At 40.3% G+C, this 20,602-nt stretch overlaps 1 protein-coding gene across 1 annotated transcript in view; it reads left to right on the top strand.

Annotated features, from left to right (window-relative positions):
* The window catches only part of LOC134475457 (endogenous retrovirus group K member 7 Gag polyprotein-like), a 35,120-nt gene extending 14,822 nt beyond the window's left edge, over positions 1-20,298 (top strand). Inside the window, exon 2 of the mRNA XM_063246042.1 lies at positions 244-20,298. Coding sequence (XP_063102112.1) covers positions 13,867-15,549 — 1,683 coding nt within the window. The 5' untranslated portion in view covers positions 244-13,866 and the 3' untranslated portion in view covers positions 15,550-20,298. The remainder of the gene's footprint in view (positions 1-243) is intronic.
* Positions 20,299-20,602: the final 304 nt, after the last annotated feature.

Below are 20,602 nucleotides of genomic sequence, written 5' to 3'. Positions count from 1 at the left end.
TTTCCAATTTCAGTGCACTATGCATTATATTTTGCATGGGATAATTTCAATACATTTGCAGTTACTTAAGAATGTTTTATGGGATTATATATGATCTGTTTTGTGCAGCTGAGAAGAATGTGTATTATGATGTGGTTGGGTGGAGCACTCTGTAAATATGTACTAAATTGAATTGCTCACAGGTATGATTCAGTTCTTATATTTCTTTGCTGACTTTTTGTCTAATTAATCTATCTCTTTGAGAGTCACAGAGGAAGCTCACAGAGTCCAGGGCCAAGATCCCAGGGTGGCGTGGCATTCCTCAGTTCCAGCTGGAGTCACTCCTATTTCCGGGTTTTGAGCGATGTTTCAAAGCTTTCTTGGTACACTGGGAATCACCTGGCCCACTTTTGGCTCCCGAGACAGACTGCTGGCAACTGCTTGCCACTTGGAGCTTATTTGGTGTGGGCCAGATGGACCTGCAGGGACTCCATGTGTCCTTTCAAATGTCATTTCAGATGTCCTTTCAAAAAGGAGATTTCAGATGCAGGGCATGGTCTTACCACCTGTTAGCAAAGTTACAAGTTTTCCTGGTGCACTTAAATTCAACCCTTGGGCTGGTCAAGGCCCAGGACCTGATTCTGGGCCCTGCTTGCTGTTTAGAAGTGGCTGGGTGTGACTAGGTTAGGCCTGCTGGTACCTCCTGTGGGTTTAGGGTGATTTCAGACAACGGGGCATGGTCTTACCACCTGGGAGCAGAGTTCCAAGTTTTCCTGGTGCACTGAAATTCAACCCATGCACGTGGTCAGGGCCCAGGACTGGATTCTGGGCCCTGCTTGCTGCTTCTGTCCTGGTATTTTTTAATTATTCCAGTAGTATTCTTGTAAAATACAGAAATAATAAAAGTGTATTTTGGCCATTATACATGATCCTCCTCCTAAGTGACTGCTGTTGACTGATGCTATGTATTCTGGTAACATATAGATTTTTTTGTTTTTCTATTTTTCCTAGAAAATTGATTGTGTTTTGTTTTTATTTACTATTCTGTACATATTCTACAAGTTTTTTATTCGGTGTTATGAAAGTATTTTTATTTCAGTACATGTAGATTTATTTCAGTTTTAAAAAGTGATAGGCCATAGTATGGCTGATAGACTACTAGATTTCTTTCAATTTTTTTTGCTTTTGTAAGTGGTAATCTTTTTTGGGGGAGTTTCAGGGATTGAACTCATGACCTCAGGCAATTATGCCACTGAGCTAAATCCAGAGCGTCTTTTCTTTCTTTTTTTTTTTTTTTGAGACAGGGTCTTGCAATGTAGTTCAGGGTGGACTTGGACTCACCATGTAACCTGAACTGGCTTTGGACTCACAGTAATCCTCCTGCCGTGGCATCCCGAGCGCTGAGGTTTCAGGCATTTGCCATTATGCCCAACTCTACAAGTCATGTTCTTGTGAACATTTCTGACCATAACTCCTTGTCAAAATTTCTCTAGTAAGTGGTTCTTCAACTGTGATCTTAGGACCCCTTAAGACTCCTGGGAGAATATGTAGTCTATTACTATTCAACATATTGGAAGTTAAAACTAAGAAAATTTAAAAATTCATTAAAAGCCGGTCATTATATATTAACATAAGCACTTTAGATAAAAAATAACTTTTTTCTTTTTTTTTGAAACAGGGTCTTCCTATGTAGTTTAGGCTAGCCTTGAACTCATGGCAATCCTCCTGCCTCAGCCTCCCAAGTGCTGGGATTTTTGGAGTGCACCACTATGCCGAGTAAAAAATAACTTTTTAAAAGCCAAAAATAGAGTGAAGAGTGAAATTGTATTTCATTTTTTTGCAAATTATATTGAGTGGTTTAATAGACTTCTGGATTTTTATATTTGCTTCTGCATTTAATCTATTAATGATGTTTTGGTTAAAGTAGTGTATCATACTATATATGATGGGAAATAAACATGTCACATGAAATTTACCATTCTACCTTTTTTTGAGATGAATCTTGCCATGTAGTCTAGGCTAGCCTTGACTCACTTGTCTCAAATTCAAGTTCCTTCTGCCTCAGCCTCCTGAGTGCTACAATTACAGGTATGTACCACCATGCCCAATTCCATTCTTCACTTTTTAAGTATACAGTTCAATGACATTAAGCACATGCATATTGTTATGTGACCATCACCACCATACAGCTCAAGAACGTTATTTTATTTTTTATTTTGAAGAAAGTAAAACTGGAAGAAAGAAAACAGAATACAGACAAAACAAAACAATGAACATGATACAAGACTTCAAATGAGATAAAAGGAAACCAACAATGGCTATCGTGATGCCTCTTGCTATCCTCAAAATAACTTCCTATGCCATCAGGCACAATAAAATCAAACAAAACAGAACAGAATAAAACCAAAAAAACCCCAAACAATGAAAACAAACATGACTTCAACACAAGACAATAGGAATACAACAGTGGCTACCATTACTTATTATCTTCAAAGCAGTTGCTTATACTGTCAGACACAAAACAAAGTAGAGTCGTCAATCAAAACAAAATAATGAACATGATATAAGGCTTCAAAACAAGATAAAAGGAAATCAATAATGGCTACCATAAACCTCTTGTTACCTTCAAAATAACTGCCCATACCATCAGGTATAATAAAGTCAAACAAAACAAAACAGATTAAAACCAATCAAAACAAAACAATGAAAGCAATACAGGACTTCAAAACAAGGCAATAGGGTTACAACAGTGGCTACCATAATGCTTATTTTTATCTTCAAAGTAGCTGCTTATACCATCAGATGTAATAAAATCAAATAAAACAAAATAGAATAAAATCAATCAAAAGAAAAAAGCAATACAGGGCTTCAAAACAAGATAATTTCAAATCAATAATGGTTACTATATATACCTTGTTATTTTTGAAATAACTGTCTATGCCATCAAATATGATAAAATCAAACAAAACAAAATTAGAATAAAACCAAGATAAATAGAACAATGAAAACAAAACAGGGTTCCAAAACAGGATATAGATTAACAATGACCACTACCTCCCCCTTCTAGACATCTCCTCTTTCACCTTCGCAGCATCTATTGTGCATTTCGGATTGTACTAACTCCTTTAGTTTTTTATACTAGGGAGACAACACAATGTTCACTCATGTGACTCTGAACCGTATCATCCATGAGCATGATCTCAAGTCATATCCATTTACCTACAAGAGCCTTGAGAATATCTTTCTTTATAGCTGAGTAGCTTCCCATTGTCTAGAAATGCCATATGTTTCTTATACCCCCTTTTTTTCTGATTTCCTGTCACATGGAACATTGTTTTTTTCCCTTTTGACTTTTAGTCTGTAAATCTCCTTTTGAGTTAAATGTGTTTTTTTGATGAAAGCATATTGATGAATCTTGTCTCCTGATCTATTCTGCCTGTGTTTCTTTTTATTGCTGAATTGAGGCTATGTTAATTGTTATGACCAAGGTGCACTGGCTTGTCGCTGCCATGCTATTTTTCTGCCACTGGCTGCCTACTTTCCCCTCCATTCAGTTATCTGCCCCATTCAGTGATCCCCCTTTGCCATTGTTCCTGGAACTGTGATCTTTTTTTAAAAAAATCTTTTTCTAGAATGTCTTTCAGTATTCTTTTTAGGGTTTGTTTGGTTGTCCTGAATTCTTTCAATTGTTCTTTATCATGGAAGTATCTTGCTTCTCCATTAAATTTGAAAGATAGTTTTTCAGGGTACCTCAATCTGGGTTGGAAGTTGTTTCCTTTCAGGACTTGAAATAGTTCACTCCAAGCTCTTCTTGATTTGATGGTTTGTGTTTAGAAGTCTGTCATCACTGTGTTGGATTTTCTTTTATAGGTGATCTATTTCATTTCCCTGACAGCTTTTAATATTCTTTTCTTGTGTTGAATTTCTGGAATCTTGATTATTATATGTCTGGATGTAGATTTATTTTGGTTATGGCTAGCTGGAGGCCTATATACCTCACTTATTTGTATATCCCATCCTTTTCCCATGTTTGGGAAGTTTTCTGTTACTACTTTTGCAAATAGAATTTTCATACCATCTGTATTGACCCCTGCTTTTTTTTTTTTTGTCTTTTTTGAGACGGGGTCTCATTATGCAGTTCAGGCTGGCCTTGAGCTCACTTTGTAACCCAGGCTGGTCTTGAACTTGGCAACGATCCTCCCACCTCAGCCTCCTGAGTGCTGGGATTACAGGCATGAGCCACCACGCCCGGCTCTCTGCGATACCAGGGATTGAACTCATGACCTCGCACTTGCCAGGCAGGCGCTTATGCCACTGAGCTAAATCCCCAGCCCAACCCCTGCTTTTTCACTGACACCTATTATTCTTAAGTTGTTTTGCTTTGTATCATCTTGAAGTTGTTGAATTGTTATTTTCTGTTTCTTTGTTATTTTTAAGAGATCTTTCCTTTCAAGATTGCACGCTGCACACCTGTATTCAAGGTCTGAATGTCTATCTTCAGTTTCTTTCAAGTGGTTTTGCCAGTTTTCAATGGAGTTTTTAACTTCCTGGATATCTTTTTGAATCTGTTTCATGCATTCTACATCTCTAATATTGTTCATTCACAGTTTTCCTCATTTTCCTATGCTTCTCTGTTTTTATCTATGTCTCCTTTAGAGATGCTTAGCAATTTTTTGTTATGTTTTTCATTTCTTCTTTTACTTGAGATAGTATTTCTGTTCTAATTTCTTTTATAGCCTCATGAAGTTGTCTGTTTACTTCAGTTGCCATCACTTCAGATACTTCAGGTGTGTGACTCCCAATCCCTTCCATATTTTTATCTCCTGGATTTCCTCTGCTTGGGTTGGAGTCCAGGGACTGCCTTTTGCTTCTTCTTCTTGACATTTTCTTGAGTTCTTCCAAAGAAGCAGGCAATTGGGTCCCAGGCACTTCCCATGTTGGTTACAATTTCTCTTGGTGTGATTGTTTGATTTTCCTGGCCAGTGCTGGCTACGGGTACCCAGTGGTCATCACTGGGTATGCTGGTACAAGGCCAGCTGCTGTTTTTCCCACCCATGCTGGCTACCTGATGCAGAAGAGTCTGGAGGGCTGCTGGAGTGTGCATAAGGGCAGAACTTGCTGCTGCCTCCCCACTGAGCTGGTTACCTGTGTATAGTGTCTTCAGATGGCTGCTGGAGTGTGTGCAGGGGCTGGTCCTGCAGCTGCCTCCCAACTGCACTGGTTATCTGCAGGCAGTGTCATCTGGATGGCTATTGGCATGTGTGCAGGGGCAGGGCCTGCCTCTGACTCCCCACTGAGCTGGTTACTGGTGGGCAGTGTCTTCCGATGGCTGTTGGAGTGCATGCAGGGGCAGGGCCGGCTGGTGCCTTTCAAGAACATTTTTAATCTTCCTAAAGCAAAATGCAAATCACTTTATTGCTGCCTCCCAGTATCTCCTAACAACATCCATTCTGCCTTTATGAATCAGACAATTATAAGTACCCTGTATATGTGTAGTCGTATTTGTATTTGTCTTTTTTTGAGAAGTTTATTTCATTTAGCATGTGTCAAAATGGCCTTGCCTGTTAAGGCTGAATAATACTCATTTTTATACACATATACACGTCATGTTTTGTTTGTACATTCATCTGCCAACTACACTAGGGTTTATACTTTTTGACTATTGTGAAAAATGCTGCTAGGAATATGGATGTACAGATAGCTGTTAAAGTTCCTGCTTTCAATTCTTTTGAGTATGATTCCAGATACAGAATTGTTGGATCATATGGTAATCCTCATTTGCCTGTTGATGAATATTTAGATTACTGCTACTCAAAGTATTTCTGTCATGAACTGTATCACCCAATCACAAGGAGATAGGTACCGAAATTGAGGATAAGTAATTAAAGACTTTGTGTGTGTGTGTGTGTGTGTGTGTGTGTAGTGCTGGGGATCAAACCCAGGCCCTTGTCCATGCTAGGTAAGTGCTCTATCATTGAGCTATACTTCCAGCTAGATCATTTAAAAGCTTCTGTAACAATTTGACATGGTCATGAGATCTAAGTGCAGGATAAATCACTTTTCTAGCAGTTTTTTTCTCTGTAAATGTATCTATCTTAATTATTTTTCTCAGTGCTGAGACAAAATATCTGATACCCAGGAAAGAGGAAAGGTTTATTTTGGCTTGCAGTTTATAGCAGTTTTAGTCCATAATTGGCTGACTTCAAGGCGGGGTGGCATGGCATAGGGGCATCACAGAGGAGAAATAGTCCATGGTGGACACAAGGCAGCAAGGCAGCATAGTGAACAAACAGCAGTGAAGACCCTCTTTCTGTCCCTTTATATCATGTCCAATCTATCCACACTTAGGCAGGTAGCACTAACACCTGGGGGGAGGCTTCTCATTATCCACACCCAGAACTTTGCCAAACTGGTTAATCAGTGGACTAATTTAGTAATCACACACCCTTGATACCAGCCTTACACACTTTAGATCCAGGCACCTCTGAAAAGCCCCACTAATGACTGCATGAGGCTTTGGGCAACAGCTAGACACAAGCCATAACAGTATCTGTCCACAACAGATTAGAAATTTACAAGAAAAATATGAACTGAAGCTAGTCTGTACCACAGATAGATATTTTTGTTTTCTTAATTTAAAAGGATTAAAAATGATACAGAATTTCAAAACAAAATAATATGAAATTAACACTATTAATATACTGCATATTGTTATAAAATTTAAGCATAAAAATGATAGATTTTTTATAGTTAAGCAAGTATGGATCGAGATTTTCCAGATTGTTGTTTTCTTTTTTGACACTAACTCTCTGGGCATATGTTAAAGTGTTTCTCTGAAGTAGGTACTGATGAGTAGGATTGATTACTAGGTTGAAGGGCACAAATGTTTTATGTTTTAATTGTATAAACAACCTTTTTTCTCCTATATTTGTTTTTTAAATTTCATTTGTAATTAAGTTTATGAGTACATTTTAGGTATACACAATGATCATATTCACCACAGGAAATTTATATCTCTATATGATATAACTTGATTCTTTTTTCCATTCTCCTACTCTTCCTTCAATGCCTATTCCCTTTCTAATTTATAAAAGCTTCATTTCCATTTTTTCTTTTTCTCATTTTTCTCTTTTCCTTTCCTTACTTTCCCCTTCCCTCCTCCCTAGTTCCACTTACACTTTCTCATACATTTCTAAGTGTACAAGTATGTATGTGCATGAATGGGCATGTTCTGGGATTATAAATTTTTTATCCCTTTCCTTCCTTCCTTCCCTCCTTCTTTCCCTCCCTCTCTTTCTTTCTCCTCTTTTGTCTGTCTTTCTTTCTTTCTTTCTTTCTTTCTTTCTTTCTTTCTTTCTTTCTTTCTTTCTTTTTCCTTCCTTCCTTCTTTCTTTTCTTTTCTTTTTGATGGTTGTGGGAATTGAACCCAGTACCTTCAAACTGAGCTACACTCCCAGACTTTTATGTTTTATTTTGAGACAGGGTATCAAATTTCCTAGGCTGGGCTTGAATTTGTGATCTTTTTATCATAGCCTTCAAGAGTGCTGAAATTATAGATGTGTGTCACCATGCCTAGTTCATTTTTATTAAAGTATAATTACATACAGTAAAATCCAATCTTTGTAAGTACAGTATACATTTCTGCAGCATTAAGGATGCAGACAATTGTGTAACAACTAAATGGTGTGTTCTTATCAAGTGTGAGAGTTCTGGGTATAAATCCTTTGTCAGATATGTTATTTGAAAATATTTCCTCTTGATCTATACTTTGTCTTTCATCTCTTACCAGTACCTTTTGCAGCACAGAAGTTCATGATTTTGATGAAGTTAAGCTTATCAGTTTTTAAATTTATGATTTATGCTTTTGGTTTCATATCTGAGAAGTATTTGTCTAATACAAGGTTTGTTTCTGGGTTGGATTTTTATTCTTTCTTTCTTTTTTGTCTTTTTGAGACAGTGTTTCACTATGCAATTCAGGCTGGTGCTGAGCTCACTTTGTAGCCCCGTTTGGTCTTGAATTTGCAATGATCCTCCTGCCCCAGCCTCCCGAGTGCTGGGATTATAGGTGTGTGCCACCATGCCTGGCTTGGATTTTTATTCTTTAAACTATCTAGAATTTATTGTAGTGAATGGTATGAGCAATTGCTATAGTGTTATTTTTTCCAAATATATTATTGTCCCAACACTTTGATGATTTGAAATGTTACCTTTATCATATCATTCCTTTGTGTACATGAATCTGTTTTTGGGACCATCTACTTTGTTTCGCTTTTTTGGCTAGTAGTGGGAACTGAACCCAGGCCCTTCATGCTGAGCTACCCTCTCAGTTATTTTTTATTTTTTATTTTTGACAGAGGGTCTTGCTAAGTCACTTAAGTACCTAGACTGAGCTCAAGCTTTCAATCCTCCTGGCTCAGCCTCCCAGAGGGCTGGGATAACAGGTATGTGTTACCGTGCCTGGCCATTGATGTTTATTCTTATGTCAGTGTCACATTTTTGAAATTACTACCATAGCTTTGTCATAAAACTTGATACGTGAAAAATTATTCTTTTGTTTTCAAACATTTCTTGAATAATATAGTTTATTTTTCCTTTCCTTTATTTTTCCTTCAAAAGGAATTTTTGGAATCAGCTAATAAATTCCACAGAAAATCTTTTTGAGATTTTAGTTGACATTATGTTGAATTTTCACTTTACTTTGAAAAGAGTAAATATCTACCACAAGAATGTGCTGTATTTACGAATTCATTAATGGTGTGTCTGTGTTTTTATTTAGGCTTCTTTTTATGTGTTAATATATTGGTTTCATAATCCTGTGTTTACTTCTTTTTCATTTGTAAACTTTTTGAATGTAGGGATATTTTTGTTTCATCTGTATATTTATAATGTCTGGTATAGAGTAAATTACTCTGTGAATGATAAATAATTTACACTATAGTAATCATTCCAGGATTTGATTAAAATGTGACAGGATTTTACCCCCAGAAAAATGCACAGAAGTTTACATAAAGCATCAAGGGATCCATGGACATGATGATCCCTGATGTCCACTTATGAACCTCAGGTTAAATAACCCTAAATCTTATAATAGCAGTTGTATACATTGCTATGGGACTTAAGGAAAGGATTTCATATTTTAACTACAGGCTGTCAGTGAAAGCTTCACAGAAAAGATAGGTCTGAGAGTTAAAGAATGAGTAGGAATTTCCTAGAGTTTGAAGAGCAAAGGAAGAACACTATATTTGAGCCAACTTCTCACTGAGTTGCCCAGGCTGGTCTCCAACTTGCCATCCTACTGCCTCAGTCTCCCATGTAGTCAGGGTTATAGGAATGCATCGTCATGCCCAGCAGGAAAAGCATTTGGGGGTTAAAGGATCCAGTTAGCCTGGCTTTTGAGCGAATACTTCACATAGTATGTTTAATGAATCTGCTTTATGATGAACATATAGGTTATTTTCAGTTTTTTAATCATTGTGAATATTCTAATAATGCATATTTTATATGCATTATTAGAATGTGTTTGTAGGACAGATGTATGGAATGGAACTGCTGAAATAAATGACATGAATATTTAATTTTTTGATAAATACTGCCAAATTTTTTCCAGAATGATTTTTCTCATGTACAGTCTTACCACCCATATGAGTGCACATTTTTTTTTTACCTCACTGAGACTGGAGAGTTATTAATATTTGTAATTTTATTTCACAGACATGATCATTATTCTTACTGCATTTCATTGCATCCAGACCATTGCTTCAACTCTCAGAAAAATTTTCCCTTTGAGGTTCCTAACTTTCACAGTCTTATCCTTTATTTTTGTACTGGGGATTTTATCCAGGATCTTTGCACTAAAAGCCAGTTTATCCTGTAAGCCTTTTTAATTCTTTGCTTTTTTTGTTCATTCTTTCTTGAACATTTTTGGCCTTTCTCCTACCTTTCCTACCTTCTTTTTCCCCCAGTCCCTTACCTACCTGCTGTAACCTCCCTTGCCATATGTATTTGCACTGTGTTTTCTGAAAAACTGATTCTATTGTAGATAAATTACTGTACCCTAAATTTCCTCCCCAAGTTCTATTTGGTTGCATTAATTGTCCTTAAGAGTATATTTTGCTTATTAATATGGCATTCTTTATTTTGAGACAGGGTTTTGCTAAATTGCTAAAGTGCCTAGGCATGTTTGAATTTGGGATCCTCTAACATCAGCCTCCAAGAGTGCTCAGATTATAGGCATGTGCCACCATGCCTGGTTTTTATTCTTTCTTCATGTAGCCACATATTGGCTTCTTGGATATTTCCTTATATTCTGTGAAGACTTGGCTTCTGGTTCTCACTTTCCTTTCTACCCAAATTGCTTTTTATTTCCTATTCCATCAGTGGGCTCCTACATAAGGACTAATCAAACAACATCTTAGCTTTACAGTTCCTTGATCATCACTAATACTCTTCTCCACTCTAAGTCTGTCACAAAATCTCTGTCTGATTCTGGATATTTCCCAGAATTACTTTACATGTGAAAATATAAACTTCAAATATCCAATTCTATGTCCATGACTTTGAATTGTTCTACTTTTCTCTTTGCCTTAATCATTTTGTAATCATTCTTCAGATCCATAACCCCTTCATTTTCTTTTAAAAACTGTGCTCATAACTAGATTCAGTGGTGAGTGGCCTATCTGCTCAGGAGGTTAAGACAGGAGGATCTTGAGCCCAGAAGTATGACATCAGTCTGGGCAACATACTGAAACTACATTTCTAAGAAAAGTGTTAATAATATGAAGATAATATGTAGTATAAAAATGTGATTAATGACATAATCCTTTTGACTGTAGCTAGGTATGGTGGCACTGCCTGTAATCACAGCAGTGCAGGAGGCTGAGGCAGGAGGGCCCCAAGTTTTAGCCCAGCCTAGACAATGGAGCAACTTAACAAGACTCCATCTCAAAATTTAAAATGGCTGAGGATGTAACCCAGTGCCAAAGCCTTGGGTTCAATCTCCAATAACACAAAACCAAACCAAAATCTTTTACCTGTAGAACATACGTTTCTTGTGAGCTTTTTACTCTGAGGTAACCACTGTTAATACTTCTCCAGGGCCACTGTGTTCTCTTTTGCATGGTGGCCCACCTTCAAGCTGGAGGGTATACTTCTTTTTTTTTTTTTAAATTTTATTAAAAAGGAAAAAGAGAAAAAACAAAACAAAACAAAACAAAACAAAACGGTATAAGGGTACAAGTAATACAGAACTACAAAAAAAAAAAAAAAAACAGTAAGAAATCACCAGTTAATAGATTACACATTATCATCTTAGAGATAGTTGCTCAAATCACAGTATCAAAGCATACAAAGTGGACATTCAAACAGTGAGAATGCAAACAGTTGTGTTCAATGATCCAACCAAAAACATTAATATGGTCAGCTATTTAACACCCCTAAACACTCTTGCTGTTGTATCCTTTAGAGCTCTTTTTTTCCCTCTCTTTTTTACAACAAAATTTACACATTTTGAGTTTTATTATGGAGGGTATACTTCTTTCCTATTTTGACTTGGGCCAAACTTGCTCTGCAGGACCAGTTTTTTTTCCTGCATTTAATAAAATTTTACTACCATTCTTTGCTCAGGAGAGAAAGAACCTAGAAACCACCTCTACAGAGGAGACTCCATCACTCCAAAATCTGGGACTGTATTTGGCTTAGCCTAACAGGAGAGCTAGCTAGTAAGCTCCTGTGGGTGCATTTTTTTGGTTTTGTTTCTCTGAAATGTTCCTGTCTGTCTTCCCTAGTCTGGGAACTCAGGAGACTTTCCTCATGGTGCAAGGAACTGTTTCTTTTTTTTTAAACTTTATTTAAGAGGAAAAAGAGAAAAACACAAAACAAAACAAAGCGGTGTAAGGGTACACGTAATACAGAACTACAAAAAAAAAAAACCATAACAGTAAGAAATCACCTGTTAATAGATTACATATTATCATCTTGGAAATAGTTGCTCAAATCACAGTATCAAAGAATACAAAGTGCACATTCAAACAGAGAGACTGCAAACAGCTGTGTTCAATGATCCAAAAACATTAATATAGTCAGCCATTTAACACCCCCAAACACACTTGCTGTTATATCCGGTAGAGCTCTTTTTTTTCCCCTCTCTTTTTTACAACAAAATTTACACATTTTGGATTTTATTACTCCTTAGTTCTTATTACTTTTTTTTTTGGGGGGGGGAGAGAATAAAGTCAAATATGGCAAAACAAAGCTGTCAGTCAAAACCAAGGATAGACATAGCTCATGATGTAGAACAGAGTACAAGGTTATCAACAATGGTTATCAACGTTGTCTCTTGTTTCCTTAAAAAGAATTGTCTATCTCATTAGATATTATAAAGTTGGATAAAACAGTAGAGAACAAGACCAATAAAACGTAGGCATTGTAAACATTACAGGACTTCCAAAGGAGACAATAGTCAAACCAGAATGGGCATCTTAGTGAATCTTATTGCCTTCAAAGTAGTTGCCTATACCCTCAAACGTGATACTATCATACAGAATGGAACAGAGTCTAATCAGTCAAAACAAGATCATGGGAGTATTACAGGACTTCAAAACAAGTTAATAGGAAATCAAAAAGAGTTACTATTATATATCCTAATTTTTAAAATTTTTCCCCTTAATTAAAACAAACATAAGAAATAACTAAATAATTGTTTTAAAGAATAAGGGAGAGATTGAGATAAAACAGGAAATAATATAACAATACAGGTCAAAGCATGACTGTTTCAGCAATCTAGTGCTTCACCACCAAATAACCCGACTTAATAGTAGTTACCATAGTGTCTGTCTTTTTCCTTGAAATATTTGGATAAAACTTCATATACTATAGCTTCAAATATTTCCATATCAAGAAGCCCAGAATAAAGCCTTTCTAATTAATAAGTGAAAATTTTATAAGGCTTCAAGGCCACATAATGGGGAATCATGATTACCACATATTTTTATATATTTGAATCATTACTTACATTAGGGAAACTACTCGGTATTCATACATGCGAGGTTGATTTATTTCACTTATGAGTATGGTCTCAAGCTGCGCCCATTTATTGATAAATATCTCAATGTGATCCTTCTTTATAGTTGAATAATACTCCATTGTATAGAAATACCACAACTTTTTTATCCATTCCTCAGTTGATGGACACTTGGGTTGTTTCCAAGATCTGGCAATTACAAATTGTGCTGTTATAAATATAGGTGCACATATATCACTGTGGTATGATGTTGGGAGCCGCAGCCCCGAGCCCGGTCGCCTCACTTGGCGGACGTGAGGCCTGTAGTAAAGAGTAAAGCCTGAGGTAGATTACCCCTCCCATCGAGCACGTTAGTTTCCTGCTTACCGCGTAAGCAACCCGCTCAACAATATAGTCTGCCTGGCAACTGATGATGTTAGCCAATCAGCTTGCCTTGCTTACTTTAACATGATTGGACACTGTATCCGTATATATACTGGTGCCACCCCTGGGGGAGAAGAAGAAGCCCGGAAGTAGAAGCCCAGAAGGAGCCGCGGGGAGCGGACCAAAGGAGGCTTCGGCTGGGAGCGATCCCAGGGCAGGCTGTACGGAGAAGGAAAATAAAAGAAAAGGTTGTCCACTGCCAGACTTTGTCGTGTGTCCTTCCTGCCGGCCGGGAGCGACATCGACATTTGGAGGCCCGCACGGGGACTGATCACCCCCGAGACGTGACAGCGGACAACGCTCAAGTACAGAGCTGCGAGACAGGTGAGTTGGGGATAAGCCTGGGCTCTGGGTGGCGCGCACCTACAGGGCTTTTAGACTCCCCTCAGGCTCACGCGTAAGTGGCGGATTCCTTGGGCCTCACGCGGTGAGTAACATATTAAAAGATGGGAAACATGCTAGGTAGCAACACTAAGAGCGAGGGTGGTTGTGGAGAAAGCTCTCAAGAGCTTACAAAAGTACGCAGGGTATTTGAGCAGGCCCAGTCGGGGAGCTCCCGAGAGGGGCCCGTCAAGGGGAACAAAGATGCTAAGGAGAAGGACGGGGCTCTAGCCTCGGAGTCGTCTGACTCCGAGGACGAGGGAAAGTTGAATGGCAAGGAGGCCAAAGAGACCAGCTGTCAGGAGCCTAAGTCGCTCGATAAGGAGTCGCAGGGTTCTTTTCCAGCGTTGCGCTGTGAATTGCACTCCGCTCAACTTGGTCTGCGGAGGAGTAGAGAGCTCCTGAGCGCTCCCCGGCGCGAGAGGGAGGCGAAGCCTTCCGCCTCACCTTGGGGGCTGTTCCCGGAGGCGATCCCTCGCCGCGAGGCGGCCGCCCGGGAGCTCCCTTCCCCTTCGCCAGAACAGGAAGTGATGCACGGGCCCCCATTTTCCGCCCAATCATGGCCGCCGTCTTATGCTCCGCCGCCGGCGGGTCGGTATTTTTACAGGCGGCTATGGCAGGGGGGACGTTTGTCTCATGAGGTACATCCACCACCTGGGATAGATAGTGGCCCCTACGGGATATTTCCTGTACAAGTAGCTGTGGGCCAGGGACGTAATGCATGGGAGCCTTTTGAGATAAAGCAGATTAGAGAACTTAAAAATGCAGTTACAACCTTTGGGCCGACTGCGCCTTACACCATTGCCATGCTGGAGAACCTGTCTTCTGGGCCCCTCACCCCCGCGGACTGGATTCAGCTGGCAAAGGCGTGTCTGCCCTCGGGTAGTTACCTGGATTGGCGAGCCTGGTACGCAGAGTTCTCTGCAGAGCAGGCTGAGAGAAACGCCAGTCGGGGAAACCGGGGGTGGAACAAGGAAATGCTTATGGGAGAAGGTCGGCACGCTGATGATCAGACTCAGTTCCCCGGCGCTGTCTATGAACAAATCAACGCCATAGGGCTCCGCGCCTGGAAGCAGGTAAGTGGTGCCGGAACAGCCTCCTTGTGTCTTTCAAAAATAATTCAGGGTACCACAGAGCCATTTGTTGACTTTGTGGCCCGAATGCAAGATGCTGCCGATAAGATATTTTCTGATCCGGGAGTGGCTCGACCGCTGGTAAGGCAGCTGATTTTTGAGCAATGTACAAAGGAGTGCAAGGCAGCGATAGCTCCTCATAAGAATAAGGACCTCAACGCCTGGATTAGGATATGTAGAGAGATAGGTGGGCCGCTTTCCAACTCGGGAGTGGCTGCTCTCCTGGCCGCGGCTGTACAGCAGAGGGGACCTCGCGGGTTAGAAGGGGAATGTAAGGCTAAAGGGTGTTTTGCCTGCGGGGAGCCAGGACACATTAAACGTCATTGCCCAAACAATGCAGATGCTAGGCCTCGCCCTAGGAATGAAGAACCATATGTTTGTGGGCGATGCAAGAGGGGATCACACAAAGCTGAGGAGTGTAGGTCGGTCTTTGATGCTCAGGGCAACCGTATTTGTGGACGAGATGCTAGAGGGCCAAAAAACGGCCAGAGGGGGCCCCCTTCACAGGCGGGCCCCCGCCCCAGAGACAGGACAGCTCAGGATGGCAGCCTTCAACAAGGGCCACCCCTGGGTCAGCAGGTGTGGACCTCAGTGTCGCCTCCAGACTTATATTAGTGCCTGATATGGGTGTTCAAGTGGTTGAAACCACCTTTAAGGGACCGTTACCCGAAAATTCCGTGGGTTTGGTGATCGGGAGATCCTCCACGGCCCTTCGGGGTCTCATAGTAGTCCCGGGGGTCATAGACTCAGACTACACAGGACACATTAAAATTATGGTTCAATCTCTTGTGGGTACTATGGTAATCAATAAAGAAGACAAGATAGCGCAGCTCTTGCTGCTCCCCAGTCTCCACAAGAGATTCCCCTCAAAGCAGAAAATTAGAGAAAGTCAAGGTTTCGGTTCCTCAGGGGAAGTCTTCGAGGGACTCCATATAATACTTGATAAAAGGCCCATGCTCTCACTTAAGGTCAATGGCAAGGATATAACAGGGCTCCTAGACACAGGAGCTGACCGTTCCATTATCTCTAGAAAGGATTGGCCCTCCAACTGGCCCACCAACACTGCAGATAACACGCTGCAGGGCCTGGGGATGGTGTCAGCTCCTCAGGTTAGTGCTTCAACCCTGTTCTGGTGCGATGAGGAGGGTCATCAGGGCCATTTCCAACCATTTGTGTTGCAGTTGCCAGTGTCTCTATGGGGAAGGGACATCCTCACTCAGATGGATGTCACGCTTACGTCAAACTGCTCCCCCCAGGCTAAGGATATACTCAGGAACCAGGGATATACCCCCGGCAAAGGCTTGGGCAATGCCCTACAGGGTCGGACATCCCCAATACCACTGTGGGTACCGGAGAGACTGACACGGGCGACAAAGCCCTCGACTGAAGATCAGACCTGCCCTACCGGAGATCCATCACAGACCAACCAACAAGATGAATAGAAATAGCGATAGCCCGAAATGGACAAGAAGATCCTCAGGCATATGCATGGCTCGCTCGCCTAGCCTACGACCGAGTCTAGGGACGGTGAGCTTCCCACACTCCTCCTCTAAAAAATTATGATATAGCAGGGTAGGAGAGTCAATGACGGGTAAGAGCGTACTCCCCCGGTGCGACTCAACCTAAGCCAGGCCCTACCCCATCCTGCACGTAAGCCGCTGGACTGTTAGATGCTGCCCAGGTCTAAATTTCTCTCCGAGGGGATTTCTTTACGGAGAGGAAATGAGTGCAAGCTTGTGTGCATCCAGGTTCCGTCCAGTTTGTGCCTGGCCCTAGAAAAAGGACGAGGGCCTCAGGGCCTTGGCAGACCATGGGACGGCCGACCAGGGTCTAAGCCAAGGACCTACGGTGGGCCTACACATAGGGCATAAGCCTCTGCACCCAGTCCAGGAAGGGCTACGATGCGCACATTCATAAAAAATAAAAAAGGGGGAGATGTTGGGAGCCGCAGCCCCGAGCCCGGTCGCCTCACTTGGCGGACGTGAGGCCTGTAGTAAAGAGTAAAGCCTGAGGTAGATTACCCCTCCCATCGAGCACGTTAGTTTCCTGCTTACCGCGTAAGCAACCCGCTCAACAATATAGTCTGCCTGGCAACTGATGATGTTAGCCAATCAGCTTGCCTTGCTTACTTTAACATGATTGGACACTGTATCCGTATATATACTGGTGCCACCCCTGGGGGAGAAGAAGAAGCCCGGAAGTAGAAGCCCAGAAGGAGCCGCGGGGAGCGGACCAAAGGAGGCTTCGGCTGGGAGCGATCCCAGGGCAGGCTGTACGGAGAAGGAAAATAAAAGAAAAGGTTGTCCACTGCCAGACTTTGTCGTGTGTCCTTCCTGCCGGCCGGAAGCGACATCGACACTGAACCTCATCTTCAAGGGGACATAATGAATTCCTAGCTCAGCTTCCTATGTGCTAGAGTTACAGGGATGCTCCACCATTCCCAGCAAAAAAGGAATTGTTTCAAATAATCAGAGACTCTTCAAACAGAATGTGAAACAACAATGGCAACAATGATAAAAGTACTATAGGACAGTGATGGTAAACCTTGTAGAACTTTTAATGATACAAATCACCCCCTGCAGCATTCATGCCATAGGTTCTCCACCACTTATAATGGTGCATCTTTAAACTTGATCTTCCATGGTGCCTTTACAGACCTAACACAACTAGTTCCACAAAAACCACATTTCATCTCCTTACTTGCTCTCTGAACAGATAGGCCTACTTCTTCTTCCTTAACTTAAAGAGACTGCCCAGACAGCCTCTTGCAGATCTCTTTTATAGGCTCCCTCTGACACAACTCCAGTCTACTACTTGACTGTACCAATAAGTGATCTAGGGGTGAGTTGCACTGGCTATGGAAAAGCTTTAGCTTTTATATTCTTACTATCTTCTCCATTTTCCACTAGCATTGCTTGTCTACCTAACCTGCCGATCACTTTTTTAGTTTTGAAATATTCAAACTATGATGCAACAAAAGCATTAATATTTTAATAGTAAATGCTAACAAAAAATAATGCTAATACCATTTTAACCTTAGGGCTGGGGTGTAGTTCAGGTGTAGCAAATGTGCTTAGCACACATGAGATCCAGGGTTCAATCCCTAACACCAAAACACAAAATATAAAGTACCACTATGGAAGGAATGTATATAAACAATCTAATTTTTAATAAACTCAGGAAATTACATATTTTTCAAATGGACCAAATTTACACTAAATGTAGACTGATCCCCAAGAGGGTTTGACTAAAACTTCTACAAGTTTCTCAGGCAAGAAACAACTAACTATATGCTTACCTAAGAAGAGTAATCTATCACATGATTGAGCTTCTGCATTATTTTTTAAAGCTTCCACATTATTAAATCTCTTTTCCATGCTTCATGATAATGACAAGTTGTTGCATTCTGAAAAAGTGCCATAAAGTGTGCTTTATATATTTTTATTTAATTGCTATAACAACAATATAAATATCATTAGATCACTTTGTAAATGAAGAAATTGAGGTTTGGAGAAGGTAAGTAATTGTCACATAGTAAATAGGTTACTTAGGATTCATTATTCCAAACATTAAATATTTTTAAAACTTTGAAATATGATTATTATGTCTACATAGCTAATACTTTATTAAGAAAAAGTGCTTTATTATAATTAAACTTCTATCTTTTTTAACTTAAAAGCATATTTTCTTTATATTTAACTTTGCCTTCATAGATTTTTTTTTATTTAAGGGGAAAAAGAAAAAAACAGAAAAAGGGTACAAGTTATACAGAATTTCAGAAAAAATAAACATTAGGAAATCACTAGTTGATAGATTACATATTGTCAGGTTAGAAATAGTTATTCAAGTTACAAAATTAAAGCATATAAAGTGGACATTCAAACAGGGAGACTGCAAACATTTCTGCTCAATGATCCAACAAAACTCAGTAATATGGTTATCTATCTTATACACTTAAATATACATGCAGTTATATCCTTTAGAACACTTTCTTTTTGTCTCTTTTGTACAATGACAATTACATATTTTGGGTTTTAATACTCCCACAGATCTTATTACTTTTTTTGAAGAGAATAAAACCAAATGTGACATAACAAAACAGAGTCAGTCAAATCAAAAGAATGGACATAATACATAATGCAAAAACAAAATACAAGATGATCAACAATGGTTATCATAATGCCTCTTGCTAGCTTAAAAATAATTGCCTATATCATCAGTTATAATAAAACTGAACAAAGCAGTAAAGAACAAAACCAATAAAACCAAAACACTGGAGACATTACAGGTCTTCAAAAGAAGATAGTAGTCAACCAGAATGGGCATCATAATGAATCTTATTATCTTCACAATTGTTGCCTATACTTTCAAACTTGGTACTATCAAGCAAAACAGAATAGAGGAAAATCAGTCAAAACAAAATGGTGAGAGCAATATGAGGTTTCAAATCAAGTTAATAGGAAATCAAAGTGGGTTACTGTAATATATCCTGCTATTTTTTATTTTTCCCATAATTAAAAAGATAAAAATAAAAAAGTAAATAATAAAAAAGGAGATTGAGATAAAAGAGGGCATAACAAAAAAAAAGTGCAGGTCAAAACAACCATTTAAACAAAATAATGTTTCACCACAAGATATCCCGACATAAAAGTAGTTATCACAGTGTCTCTTTCCTTGAAATCTTTGAGTATAACTTCATATACTATAGCATCAAACATATCAAGACAATGTAAAACAATTCAAGAGAATGACAGTATTACAGGGTATTTAGAATCAACTAACAGAAAATGAACAATGGTTTCTGTATAATCTCCTTGTCTATAAAAGTTTTTGTTTATATTATCACATATAATAAAATCCAATAAGATACAACATGTTAAGACTGATGGAGACGAGACTTCCGGGAGAACATGGCGGACAGATAACAGCAACTACCGGAGGCTCTCGGAAAGACTCGGCTCAGAAGCCAGGAATGGTGCGGACTAAGGAGACATAAGCAGGTGGAGATATGCTCTGCTGACTCAGGAACGAACTGGGCTGAGAGAAACCAACTTGGAATACAGTCCTGGTGCTAAAACAGGAACAGAAAAGCCTCAGTGTGGAGGCTGGACCCCGCGCCATTGTAAGCCGCGATTTGGGTTTCCCACCGCGCGGCGGCTGGCTGCCTCCACAGCGGCTCGGCAAGGAGAGAGACGCGCAGAAGCTCTGAGAATGGCAATCTGCGAACGGCAGGGAGGCGTGCACTGACTTGTGGTGAGGTGAGTGAGAGAAACTGACACTCTACCACAGTTTGACTCCAGCAGAGGACTTTCTGGGCCCGAGCAGTCCTGCGGGAGCAGGGCACGGTGGCGACTCCAGCCACACATCCCCATCTTGGGCGGGATCGGTGAAAAGTGCCTGGCCTGCGTGATGCTGCCGGCGGACCTGGTAGGCTGTCCCAACCCAGCTCCCAGAGCCTGATGGTGGCCGGGAGGGGAGACGCGTAGGCTGCCTGGTCCGTAACTCCCTGGTGCGCAGCGGTGAGCGGGAACACCTAACTGGCGCAATTCGATCAGGCTGTGGCTGACTGGGAGAGAACCTGGACCTCTTATATAAGCTTGCATATATAAGGAACAGAGAAGAAGAGGCAGCATGGGAAGAGGCAGCAACAAGAAAGGCTCCTCGGCCC

The sequence above is a fragment of the Cavia porcellus genome, unplaced genomic scaffold (genome assembly GCF_034190915.1).
Source record: "Cavia porcellus strain 051 isolate PalLab524CR breed Dunkin Hartley unplaced genomic scaffold, mCavPor4.1 scaffold_3, whole genome shotgun sequence".
Lineage (NCBI taxonomy): Eukaryota > Metazoa > Chordata > Mammalia > Rodentia > Caviidae > Cavia > Cavia porcellus.
Note: the sequence above shows the minus strand (reverse complement) of the source record. Positions and strands in the feature narration are given on the sequence as shown.